The sequence below is a fragment of the Lagopus muta genome, chromosome 1, assembly GCF_023343835.1.
Source record: "Lagopus muta isolate bLagMut1 chromosome 1, bLagMut1 primary, whole genome shotgun sequence".
In the NCBI taxonomy this organism is placed as follows: domain Eukaryota; kingdom Metazoa; phylum Chordata; class Aves; order Galliformes; family Phasianidae; genus Lagopus; species Lagopus muta.
In genome coordinates, this window is record NC_064433.1 from 113,201,982 (window position 1) to 113,213,715 (window position 11,734).

At 56.8% G+C, this 11,734-nt stretch overlaps 1 protein-coding gene across 1 annotated transcript; it reads left to right on the plus strand.

The window, feature by feature from the left end:
* Positions 1-291: 291 nt before the first annotated feature.
* LOC125687486 (maestro heat-like repeat-containing protein family member 2B) lies at positions 292-10,910 on the plus strand. Its single transcript, XM_048932671.1, has 31 exons — positions 292-600; positions 901-1,022; positions 1,174-1,296; positions 1,435-1,600; positions 1,758-1,856; positions 2,022-2,173; positions 2,539-2,682; positions 3,170-3,262; positions 3,505-3,574; positions 3,690-3,803; positions 3,889-3,962; positions 4,280-4,399; positions 4,545-4,652; positions 4,838-4,997; positions 5,124-5,164; positions 5,400-5,541; positions 5,666-5,718; positions 6,055-6,162; positions 6,427-6,546; positions 6,670-6,792; positions 6,928-7,083; positions 7,285-7,407; positions 7,737-7,816; positions 8,214-8,349; positions 8,466-8,558; positions 8,943-9,038; positions 9,206-9,329; positions 9,530-9,639; positions 10,085-10,237; positions 10,491-10,645; positions 10,782-10,910. The coding sequence occupies exons 1-31, from the start codon at positions 423-425 to the stop codon at positions 10,831-10,833; spliced, it is 3,588 nt and encodes a 1,195-aa protein (XP_048788628.1). The 5' UTR covers positions 292-422; the 3' UTR covers positions 10,834-10,910.
* Positions 10,911-11,734: the final 824 nt, after the last annotated feature.

Genomic DNA, 11,734 nt, shown 5'->3' on the forward strand with positions numbered 1-11,734 from the left:
CGAGGTATTCATGAGAGCATTTGTAAGAAATGTTTTAAGACAACATAAAACATACTGGAATTCATCTGAGAACTATCTTCATAAATTCATACCACAGCTGCAGTTGCCTAATGGTTTCCGTTTCAGTCACACAAATCACGACTTTAAATAATAACTTAATAACTTGTTGTGACTGATATCAATTTAATATTCACATGTTTCAGGGAAAAAAAAGTGTGTGTTACGGGGGACTTCTGAAGTTGTTGTAATGTAAGACATGAAAAATGTTTCCACTATTCATCCTAGATTCACTTTGTGGCACACAATGAATATAAACAAACTGATCTGTTTATTCTAAGCTGCCTTTAGGCTTTACATGAACAGGTACCAACACAGAAAACAGGCACCATCACAGGATCCCAGGACCCAGCCCAGGGCATGTCATGCTCTGTGAGGTGACACTCCTTGCTGTGATGTCACAGTTGTGGCTTTCACCCCTGTGGCAGCGGTGGGAGCGGTGGCTCAGTCCGCTTGTGGGACGCGCAGGAAGTGAACCCAGAGAGAGCGTTGTGTCTGTCTGGAGGCATCCTGCTGTGATGGAGCGGCTGAGAGCCCTTCGAGGTGAGGTCCCTCCACCTCTCTGGACACCGTGGTGCTGCCCGAGCACGTGTGTGCCTCCAGTGTCTCTTTAGGACGTGCCAGCAGCACTGTCCTTGCTCTGCTGAGTGCAGCCGCCCACTGTGCTTTCCCCAGTACCCCAGCAAGGGGAAGGCTCTCTCCCCTCTCCCCACCAACCACGCATGTGCCAGCGCAGCCCACCCCGCGCTGTGGGGCTGGAGGAGCGTTCCTCCCAGAGCTGGCTGCATGCTCGGCCCTGGCTCCAAGCAACACTGGGACAGCTGCTCTGCTCTTTCCTTCCAGGTCTCTTTGCCTGTGTGGGCTGCATGCCCAGTTGTATACGTCGCGGGGAGAGAGGCAGGGTGGAAAGCCCTGTCCCCACCTGTGCCGTGACTTTACTGCTGCAGCGCCTGCAAGACCAGGAGGTGAGCTGGGGACGTCCAACCATCGGTCCTTGCCCTGGTTCTGGTCCCGTGGGTGCCAGGCCCCGGCAGCACATCGGCATAGCGATGGGTGGCAGCGGGCGGCTCCCCAGGAACAAGGGCAAAGCAAAACGTGACCTATCCCTGTCTCCAGGGTGACCGAGAGCAGGCGTACTGCGAGCTGGAGCACGTCCTGGGGGAAGAGGACAGCCGCCCGCCGTGCGGAGTGGTGAACCGGCTGCTGGCTGAGGTGTCCCAGGACCTGACAGCAGCCCAGGTGAGGGGTCACTCCCAAAGGCAAAGGGAGCTGCCTGCCCATGCTGGTGTTCTGCTGGCAGACGGCGCTGGCTTGGCCCTTCCAAGGGAAGGCTCGGGCAGCCTCCTGTGCCATGTGTCACCAGTGACTCTTTTTCAGGGCGTGACGGACAGCGTGAGAATGGCTGCCAGCAATGTCCTGGTGGCTCTGGCCCGGACTCACTTCTCCATGGTGATGGCCGAGCTCCAGGGCCACCTGAAGGCCACACGGGAGATGTGCAAGGAGTTTGTGCTCGTCACCCTGAGCAAACTCTTCAGCATCTATGGTAGAGTGCCCTCAGCCTCCTGACATCTATAACAACTAGGGAGAGGGGTCTCTCCCCTTGCGCATGATCTGCATAGAGCTGGGGGGTGCAGGGCTCTGCAGCCTCTCCTCCCTCCCTGCTGAGGCTCTGACTGTGCCCTTCTCCTTCCTCTCTGCAGCTCCACAGTGCATCTCTTTTGTGTGGCTGACGCTGGCCGGCCTGTGCAGTGTGGTGGGCCGGGTGAGGAGCGGCCGGACCCTGCGCACTGCTTGTGCTGGTGAGTGCCGGCCCCAGGGCAGGGGGGCTGGGGACAGCCCTTGCCCCTCACCCTGCTGCAGACTCTCGCAGGCTGCCTTTTCTTTTGTTTTGTTGCGTTGTTGTTGTTGTTTTCTATAATTAATTACTTGTTTGTTTCTTTCTTTCTTTGTTTGTTTATTTTCAGTTGTGAAACAATGGATGGATGGCGTCAAGACTCACTTGTCCTCTGGAAAGCACAGCCCCTGGCCTGCCACAGAGAAAGAACAAATGTATGAGACTCTTCATGAGCTCTTCTTCTTTGTGGTCAGCAACTGGCAGGACTGCAAGGAGGAAGAGGTGAGCACTGCTGCATTGCCAGCCTGGGATGGCAGCTGGGGCATCCATGTTGGCAGCTCTGTCTGTGCCCAGCAGGCTGAGAGCAGAGGGGTGTCGAGAGGGTGTGGGCTGGCTCTGCAAAGGGCCCCAAACTGGCTCTGTGCTTGGGGCTGGATCTCCCTGCCAGGGAGCAGTCACAAGTCACAGCACTGTGGCAGGGAGAGCCGGGGATGAGGGTATGGGGAAAACCTGCCTGCCCAGGGAGAGCGAGCCCATGTGCTGCTGGGCACAGGGGTGTGGGGAAGGGGAATGGAAAAAGAAAGGCCTCTCTGTAGGAAGGGCAGACCTTCAGTCTTTGATGCTGGGCCTCTGCCATCCCTCTCCAGGACAGACAGGCCGTTCTCGGGGCTGTGACTGCCATGATGACTGTCCTCCTGCAAGAGGAGCTGCCCCGAGAGCACGTCTGGGAGCGGCTCCTCTGGCTCGTGCACCCGTGTCAGGAGATGCAAGACACCTGCAGGGTGGCCAAGGTAAGATGTTGCACAGGGCTTGCTGTGGACGTGGGGCCCGTGCAAGTGCCACAAGGGGTCAGGGGGCTGCAGGGAGGAGGTGGGCAGTCCTTGGAGAAAGAAGGAACAGATGCTCAAGGGAAGTCTGAGGCTTGCTGAGGTCTTCAGTCAAGGAAGGAACAATGTGGACAGGAGCCAGGAGGAAGCCAAGAGTCACTGGTGCCCATCTCCTGGGGATGGGAGGCTTCACCACCACCATGGGGGCTCCTGAATCTGATGGGGGAGAAGAGGGCAGCGGGTGGGAAATGCCTGCAAATGATGCCCAAGCCCCAAGGCTCAGCTAAGAGCAGAGAGCCTCTCTTGGTGCTGCTGGGGGGGACGGGCAAACAAGAACGCTTGTGTGGCAGCTTCTCCCAGCAGACAAACCACTGGGAAACAGTTCCTCTGCTCTGCTCCCAAGTGGCTAGATGTGGCTTCAGCCCCTTCTTCCTCTGCTTGTCTCTTGCAGAGCCTTCGTATGTTCCTGGAGGCCTTACCGGGAGTTCAGTCTGTCATCCCTAAGGACAAGTTTCTGGCCGTCACCAGTGCTGTGTTCTATCAGGTAAGGGGAGCCTATCCTGGTGTGCACAGCAGTTTCCCTCTTGGCTAAGCCTCAGGAGGACTGCAAAGCTCTGAGCCTCTGATGGCTGCTCAGCCTTAGCTCCTGCATGCCTGTGGGGCAGGCTTAGTTTTGTCTGTGTGTCCTCTTCCTGAGAGTGCCAAGGGAGACAGGAGCTGGCAGCACAGTGTCTTTTCCATCCTCAATGCTCATGTGATTTTCTCAAATGGACTTTGTTCCCACAGCTCTCTGATGACGCCAAGCAGCACAGCGAGGCTGACAGAGCAGAGCTGACCCACTGCATCCTGCTCCAGGGTAAGGAGAGGAGCTCTGGCGATGCTTGCCGGTGCTCTGGCCAATACATCTCTCTCTCACCTCACAAATGGGCATGAGTGGCTCACTAACACAGCATGGCATTTCCTTCCTGCAGCCCAAATCTGCCCAGAGGAAACGGTCCTGTTTCTGCAGTCGCAGCTGGGCTATGAGTGGGAGGCTGGATGCGTGGCAGCCCTGGGTCTGCTCGGCACTCTGGCTCGCTCTGATGGTCAGTACCATGGGTGAGGACTTCCAGGGATCCCTTTTGCCATCTGAGTTGTGCCTCCACGCATGCTTCTGTGCATCTCTTGCAGAGCCTGCGATGACAGAGAAGCTGCCGCAGATTACAGAGGCTGTGCAGCGTGTGTGCAATGACCCCAGGACCCGGGTGAGCTGTTTGGGGAAAGGAAAGCACTGTCAGGGTGGTGATGCTGCTGCCAATACGGCAGGGCTGGGGTGACCAGGGATGTGCTGGGGCATCGACCACATGGTCACGATGGCTCCTGTCAGGAGAGCAGGCAGAGTGGAGCAGTCGGGTCCCTGTGCTGTGCATGGAAAGTGCACAGCCTGGTGCTAAGGCCTGGCCCTCACCTCTTCTCCTCTGCTTTTGTCACCTCTGCTCATGCCCAAAGGGCACCTGATGAGCAGGTGGCTTCCTTTGGCCTTCTGAGCAGGAAAATCACACCCACAATTGACCCCTGGCAGGTAAGGAGGGCCGTGCTGCACTTCATAGAGGATCTGCTCAGCGCTAACACCTGGAGCTGCTCAGCCTGGGATGTGGTGGGGCACATCTTCAGGGAGTTCAGCCACACCACAGGAAGAAGGGTAAGGACAGTGGGCAGCATCTTCCTTTGGAGGACCTGTGCAGCTCATAGGCTGGCAAAAAAGCACCGGTGGGGCCACACCTGAGCCTCCTGAGAGGCTAATGAGAACTGAGAGTAACCGGCATTTCAACACCACTGTTGTGCAGGCAGCCGGAGACCTTTCCACCCAGGAAGCCCAGGAAGAAGGAGCACTCCAAGAGCTGTGTATGGACATCCTGGGGTCACTGGATGTCTCTGCAAGAGGGATCTCCAAAGTAAGTCACACTCTGCCCTGCTGCCACTCCTTGCCTTTGCACCACGTGTTCCTCGTCCCCTTCCAACACCTCAGGTCTGTCCTCCAGCGTGCTCTGAAGGACACAAGACTCGGAAATTCAGAGTCCTCTCTATCTCTGAGCGGAGGCAGGAATGCTGACATGCTCAACTGCCTCGTTCCCTACAGCTCCTGTGGCCAAGGCTGCTGCTGTACGTGGTGCCAGCCCAGTACACCGGCATGCTGATCCCGGTCTCCCGCTGCGTCCAAGCCCTGGCCAAGAGAGGGGAGCTGACGGTGTGGGACGTGGAAGATCTGGATCCCCACTTCCTCAGCTCCATGTTTCAAGGTAGGAGCAGAAGCTCCCCCGTGAGCTCTGCTGACCCATGTTAGCACCCAGAAGGGAGAGCAGAGGTGCACGTGGCAGGGCACAGAGTGTCTTGGAGTCTTACTCAGCACTTCTTTCTCCTCGCAGGCCCACTGCTGACTGCCCAGACACTGCTGGCACGTCTGCTGGTAAGTAGATGCTCCTGAGGCCGGTGCCACAAGCCCCGAGGAGGAAGCAGCATGGCCGAGCATGCCAGCACCTGCCTCACTCCTGGGGATGCCATTCTCTTCCTAGCCTGCAATGTCATGGGCCAAGCTGCTGGCTGCTCCTTGCCCATCAGGGCAGAGCCAAGCTGCTTTCCTCCTGGGGGAAGCCGCTTCTCTTGCAGCAGAAGTGACCCTGTTTCTCCTTGCTCTCGCTCAGGTGGTGGCAGGGAGCCCTTCTGCAGGCAGCGAACTCCAAGCCGCTGCCTTGCTGCTCCTGCAAAACCTCCACAGCACGATCCACAGAGCTGTGGGGGCCAAGTGGGCTGCTGAGATCCCCCTGCTGCTGCAGCACCTTGAAGGTAAAATGCTGGTGGGGAGGGAGAGGTAGAGTGGGCGAGTGCCCAAGCCAAGCCAGGTTGGGTGCAGCTCTTCTTTTGTGGCTTGATTCCAAGCAACGCTCTTTTGCTTCTTGTTGATGTGCAGGGAAAGATGAGAGCTTCCGCAACTCTGAAGACTGGGAGCACCATCTGCTAAAGGTAGAGCACTGTGGAGAGACATGGTGCAGAGAAATGCTTGCCTGCCTGCCACAAGGAGCCCTGCTCCCATACGAGCCACCATGGGACAGGAACAGCCTCTCAAAAGCTGCTGTGGAGCAGCTGCTCGCCTTTGCAGCGCTGCCTCTTCCTCTTTGTCCCAAGCCCAAGGGGGGTCTTAGGAGAGGACCAGTAGGTGGCTTTAATGGAGGGAATGCTGGGGGGAGCTGGGAGAGGGGCTGTTCTTCCAGGCACCTCTCCCCAGAAGGCTGCAGTGACTTGGGAACGCGGGAAGAAGCAAAGGGCAAGGGAACATTGGCTTCTCCTGTTCTCCAACAGTTCCTGAGGGCATCGCTGGATGTTGTGGAGGATGAGGCCTGGACCAAGGCCCTGAGCTGCGAGCTGAGCCGGCGGCTGAGCAGCTCTGCCAGCAGCTCTGCAGAAAAGGTGAGTTCCCCGCGGCTCTAATCAGCAGTGCCCAACTGGGGCTGGGGCTGAGGCTGGTGCTCTGCCCACACAGGCTGCTCATGCTGCTTCCACGGCCTGTGCCCTCACAGGGCGCTTCCCTGCAAACTGCCTGGGGCTGGCTACAGCTCTGCTCCACAGCTGCTCTCAGCGACTCCCAGGGAGTGTGGGTCCTTCCCATCTAGCCCTCTCCCGTAAGGTCAGGCTGCTGCCACATCCCAGCTTACTCCTTTCCTTCCCACGCAGACCTTCCTGTACAAGGCTCTGGGGACCGTTCTGGGAGCTTGTAAGGAAGTCCTCCATGTCCAGGAGAAGCTGCTGCAGCACCTGGAGGAATCCAATGCAGAGGAGCCATCTGAGGCCCAGGTGAGCTCTCCTCTCCTCCAACTCTGTGAGCATCCGCGCTCTGTCCCTGGGGCAGAAGGCTTCTCAGAGGGCCGTGCCAGTAGGTTCAGGCCTGCGCCAACTGCCCCTCGTTCTTTTGTGCAGGGAATGATCTCTCTTGTCAGCCATGCTGCTGACAGCAACTTCCACACAGTCCTGGACACACTCACCATGTTTGCGTCTAGGCTGTGCAAAGGCCGCAATGGGAGGATTTCCAGGCGCAAGAAGGTAAAGTGCTACGGGTTCCCATCTTGGCATTCTTCTGCCTTATTTTCACAGCAGCTCCTGCCCTGGGAGCCCAGGTGCACCGCAGGGCACTGGGGGCTGCTGAGCGAGTGTCTCAAGGCATTTCTCCCCTCACAGATGGAGCTGGACAGCGCGAGAGCTCAGGCTACACGCAGCGCTCTCATCCTCGCCCATGGCAGTTTGGCACTGCGAGCCTCCAAGGAGCAGCTGCTCGCCCGCCTGGAAGGAGACATTGTGGGCAACATCCTGCTGCTGTACAGCTGCGGCTGCCAGGTGAGAGTTCACAGCGCCCAGCGGCAGCCCCTCCACGTGGGGAGATGCTGAGATGGGCCTTCTCTTTCCAAAGGTCCCTTGGGGAACGGTTTGTGCCCAGATGAAGATCCAAGCCCTTCCCTTAGCGTTGCCCCATGTGTCCCCTTGACAGTCCCTGGCCCTTCCCACAGTTCAAAGAATGTTCTTCTCTCTTGGCCTCAGGACTTGCAGAACAAGCTCGCGCTGGTGCAGAGCATCACTGATTTCAGCTCTGCTCTCCATGCCGTGGGTGGCTCCGCCTTCTTTAACCCCTCCTTGAAGAACAAGCTGCTGGAGATCCTGATGGTGAGTGCCTAGAGACAGGGCTCTCTGTGGAGGAGTTCCGGGCCGTGCCACGAGGCTGCCATCCCTGGAGCCATGCAGGTCTCCCTCAGCCACACGTCTCCAGCTGGTGGGGACCTTGGGTGCTGGCAGGCAGCAGCAGGCAGCAGCAGGCAGCAGCAGGCAGCGGGCTAGGTCCACCAGCTGTGGAGCTGCTGCATCCTGCAGTGCTTGCATGGGAAATGTGGGAACGATGGGGCTGGTGTGTGGCAGTTGTTTCTGTCTGTGGGCCAGGCAGAAGAGCTCTCTCGTGGCCCTTGCCCACTTTGACAATGTTTCTCTGGTACTTGCAGGACTTGCTGAAGAAGTATTACTTGGGCACCCCTGTCTCCCCAGTGCCCCTCAAGGTGGTTCTGGCCCTGGAGCAGTTGAGGTAAGGGTGGGAGCCTCTAGGCTTGCAAGGCAGATGGTGGTCCCCCTTTAGGGTAGCTTCCGAAGGCCTGGAGGGGGGAGGGGGAAGGAGCTGCATCTACAGGAGAGACGGCTGGGCTGTTGTGGCCAGTGAAGCTGAGATTCTGGGCAGGGAGAAAGGCCTGGTACTGCTGTCCCCAGGCGAGGAAGAGAAGGGAGACCTGGGGCCTTCTTCCTTTCAGAGCGGGAGGTGGTTCACTGCTGCCAGGGAGGAGGCGGGCGCTGCTCCAGCAGCATGGGCTGGGGGTGTTGGCTTTGCAGCTATTGATTGGGAGAATCTCAGACATTGTCTGCACCAGTCTGGAGAGCAGTGGTAAAGGCCCTTTCTGCTTTCTCTTCCTTTTTTTTCCTCCTGTCAGCAAGCTGAAGCCCTCTTTAGGAAGCAAGAATGTTCGTGAAATGTTGGCTCTGTGCTGCAAGAACATTGTGTCACACCCTTCAGCAGAGATGATGCTGAAGATCAAGAAGTCACGGCAAGCAGCACAGTACCTGCAGGTAACCTGCCGTAACTTTCCCGGCCACCTCTGTGTCAGAGCCCTACCTCAGCACACACGGCCTATGCTCCAGCAGCAGCCGTGATGCCACACCTCAATCCCCTCTCCTGCTTTCAGCTTCTGCAGACATCGTTGAAAGCTCTGGGCCGGCTCATGGTGGTCCTGCTTGAGACAGAGACCACCCGGGGATTCTTCCAGAACATAGTCCAGGTGAGTACGTGTGGGGCAAGGGAGGAAGCATGGTGCCCGTTGATAGCAGGGACAGAGATCTGGGGACTGAGAGTATGATCGAAGGGGGAGAAATCTCCTGCTAACAGGCCAGCTCACTGCAAGCTGAGAAATGGGCAGAGAAATGGGCTCTGCAGGGGGAAAGGCAGGAGCCAGCCCCTGGTAGGGCACAGCCGAGGAAAAGCTCCTGGGTTAGGAGGCAGCAGTATGTGCAGAAAATGGGAGCAGCAGTGTCAGCGCACAGTGAGGCGGGGGTCCACGTGGAGCCACAGGGCAGGACCTGAGGGAAACTGTCGGGAAAAGAGGGACAGGGAGAGGGATGGCAGGAAGGGAAAAATGTCCATGGTGATACATGCTCTGTTTCAGGCCCTGCAGAGATCACTGACCTCAAACAACATGTGGGAGCGTAACAGGGCCCTGCAGACCTGCTCCCAGCTGCTGGCTGCTTGTGAAGGGCTTCAGGTGAGTAAAGAGCCCCACTGCATGCTCCCTGCTCCCTCCCCAGTGCCCCTGAGCTCGAAGGCGAGCTCCGCCCAGCTGTGCATGCTGGCATGGGGAAGGCACGGGCAGGAGAAGCTAGGGAGAGCTGGGGCTGCCTACAGCTTTGTTCCTGCCTCTCATCCCTGCAGAGAGGAGATGCCTGTGAGTCCTTTGGCTCCTTGGTGGGATTGCTGGCTCCGCTGACATGTGACCCCATGCCCACATCCCGCCAGTTGGCCGCCACCTGCCTGAGCTCCCTTCTGCAAATCCAAGGTGAGTAGAGCGGGATGCACCAGCCCTGTGCTCTCCTCCGCAGCGCTACCAGAGCCCCACAGGCTGGGCCCTGTGTACAGGAGGGAGATGCACTGTGCACAGCTCTCTTCTTGTCCCCACCCTGTCCTCAGTCTCTCCCCCATGGAAAGCAGTTCCGTTTCCAGAAGCATGACTTCCCTTTTCTCCCGTGCTCTTTCCAGCCAAGGTGGCCAACAGAGTCATGGATTCAGGAGACACTGGGAGCCTGTGTGAGGGGCTGAATGACTGCAGCACCATCACTCAGCTCCAGACCTCATCCAAACTGGCAAGGGTAAGTGGACCCAAAAAGGGGTGGTGGCATCTCAGTGCATAGGCTTCTGCACGACCCTAGGCTGTCCCCAGCCTTTCATACCATTTCCAAAATGAGCTGTCACCCTGAGACCTCTTTTCTCAGCAAGTAGCAGAAGGCTCTGAGCTAAGTCTGCCCTTCAGGCCCCCCATGCAAGGAGCTGATTCCATGGTGTGTCTGTGTGTGTGTGTGACTGTGGCTGCTGGGAGGTAGGCTTTGCATGTAAGCAAACAGCATGGGTGGAGCAGCTGAGAGAAGGCTCAACCGCCTTCCGTATAAATAGCAGGGTAGGAGAGCAGGAGCACTGTGATTGCCCCTGAATGAGCGGCAAGCTGCTGAGCTAAGAATGCCCTCCAGACTGCTTTCTGTTTTGAAGAGCTGCCGCAGAGCAGTGATGAGATCTCTCCTGCTTCTCTTCTCTCTGCAGATGGTGTGCAGAAACTTCCCCCTGGAACGCACCGTTGACTTCCTGATGGCCATCAAGGAGACCTTGCGGAAAGGCAAAGGAATGCGCGTGCGTGCAGCTGGGAAGTGGATGATCACCTTTCTGCAGATGTACGGGAAGGACATCTGTCGGGACGTAAGAGACTTTCTTCCACCTCTCTTGGACGTTCGCTGGTTGTTGCACTACGCCTTGTGCCATTTGCCTCTTGTGCTAAAGAAGCACAGCCTGAGTGCAGAGCCAGGGCTTGGACAGGGTGGCTGGTGTGCAATTTAGGCTTAGGCCTTCGCAGCATGTCAAGGGAGCAGGCACTGCTCATGTGCTGAATGTCCATTGTTAGGCCCTGCAGAGTCAAGGATGCAGCAAGTCATTCTTTCTGCCCTTCTTTCAGGTGCTACCAATCCTCCACATCCTGCGCAGCTGCACATCATCCGCGCAGCAGAGCACGTTCATGCCCTTCCTGTGCCAGGCGGTGGTCATCCTCATCCGCTGCCACAAAGAGGTCATGATTGACAACTTCTCCCGGCTGCTTGGGCCCACAGACAGGTATCAGCACTCCTGCCTTTGCTGTTGGTGCAGCCCCAGTTGTAGCTTGCCTCTGTCAGAGGAAGTAAGGAGGAATGCTTCCCGGGAGGAAACACAACAATTTCCTAGTCACAACTTGTGATTCTCCTTTTTCTAGCGAGATGTGGAGGAGAATAAGAGAGTTTTGTCTACAACAGTGGAGCCGATAGAAGAGCGAAGCGAAAAGAGAAAAGGAAGAGAAGAGAAAGAGAAAGAGAACGAGAAAGAGAAAAAGAGAAAAGAGAAAGGGAAGATGAGCTTAAAAATTGTATTATTTATTAAAAATACATAAATAAATTAATTAATAAATAAATAGTACTTTTTTTTTTTTTTTTAAACCACGTCTTCATTTTAATAGCTGCTGTCTCTTCTCCATACCAGTTACAGAATCACAGAGTCACCAAATGTCAGGGATTGGAAGAAACCTCAAAAACTCATCTAATCTAATCCCCCTGCTGGGAACACCTAGGTTAGGTCACACAGGAATGCGTCCAGGCAGGTTTTGAATGTCTCCAGAGAGGGAGACCCCACCACCTCTCTGGCAGCCCGTTCCAGTATTCTGTGACCCTCACCATGAAGAAGGTTTTTTCTAGCATTAATGTGGAACCTCTTCTGTTCCAGCTTGTACCCATTGCCCTTATCCTGTCACTGGATGTCACTGAGAAAAGCCTGGCTCCATCCTCCTGACAGACATCCTTTACATATTTAGAAGCGTTCAGTAGGTCACCTCTCAGCCTCCTCCAAGCCAAAGCTCCCTCAGACTTTCCTCGTAAGGGAAATGCTCTGGTCGCTTCCTCATCTTTGTGGCTCTGTGCTGGACTCTCTCAAGCAGTTCCCTGTCCTTCTTGAACAGAGGGGCCCAGAACTGGACACAATACTCCAGATGCGGTCTCACCAGGGCACAGTAGAGAGGCAGGAGAACATCTTTGGCCTCCTAACCATGCCCCTTCTAGTAGGTCCCAGGGTGCCACTGGCCTTCTCGGCCACAAGGGCACAGCGCTGGCTCATGGTCACCCTGCTGTCCACCAGGACCCACGGCTCCCTTTCCCCTACGCTGCTCTCCAACAGGGC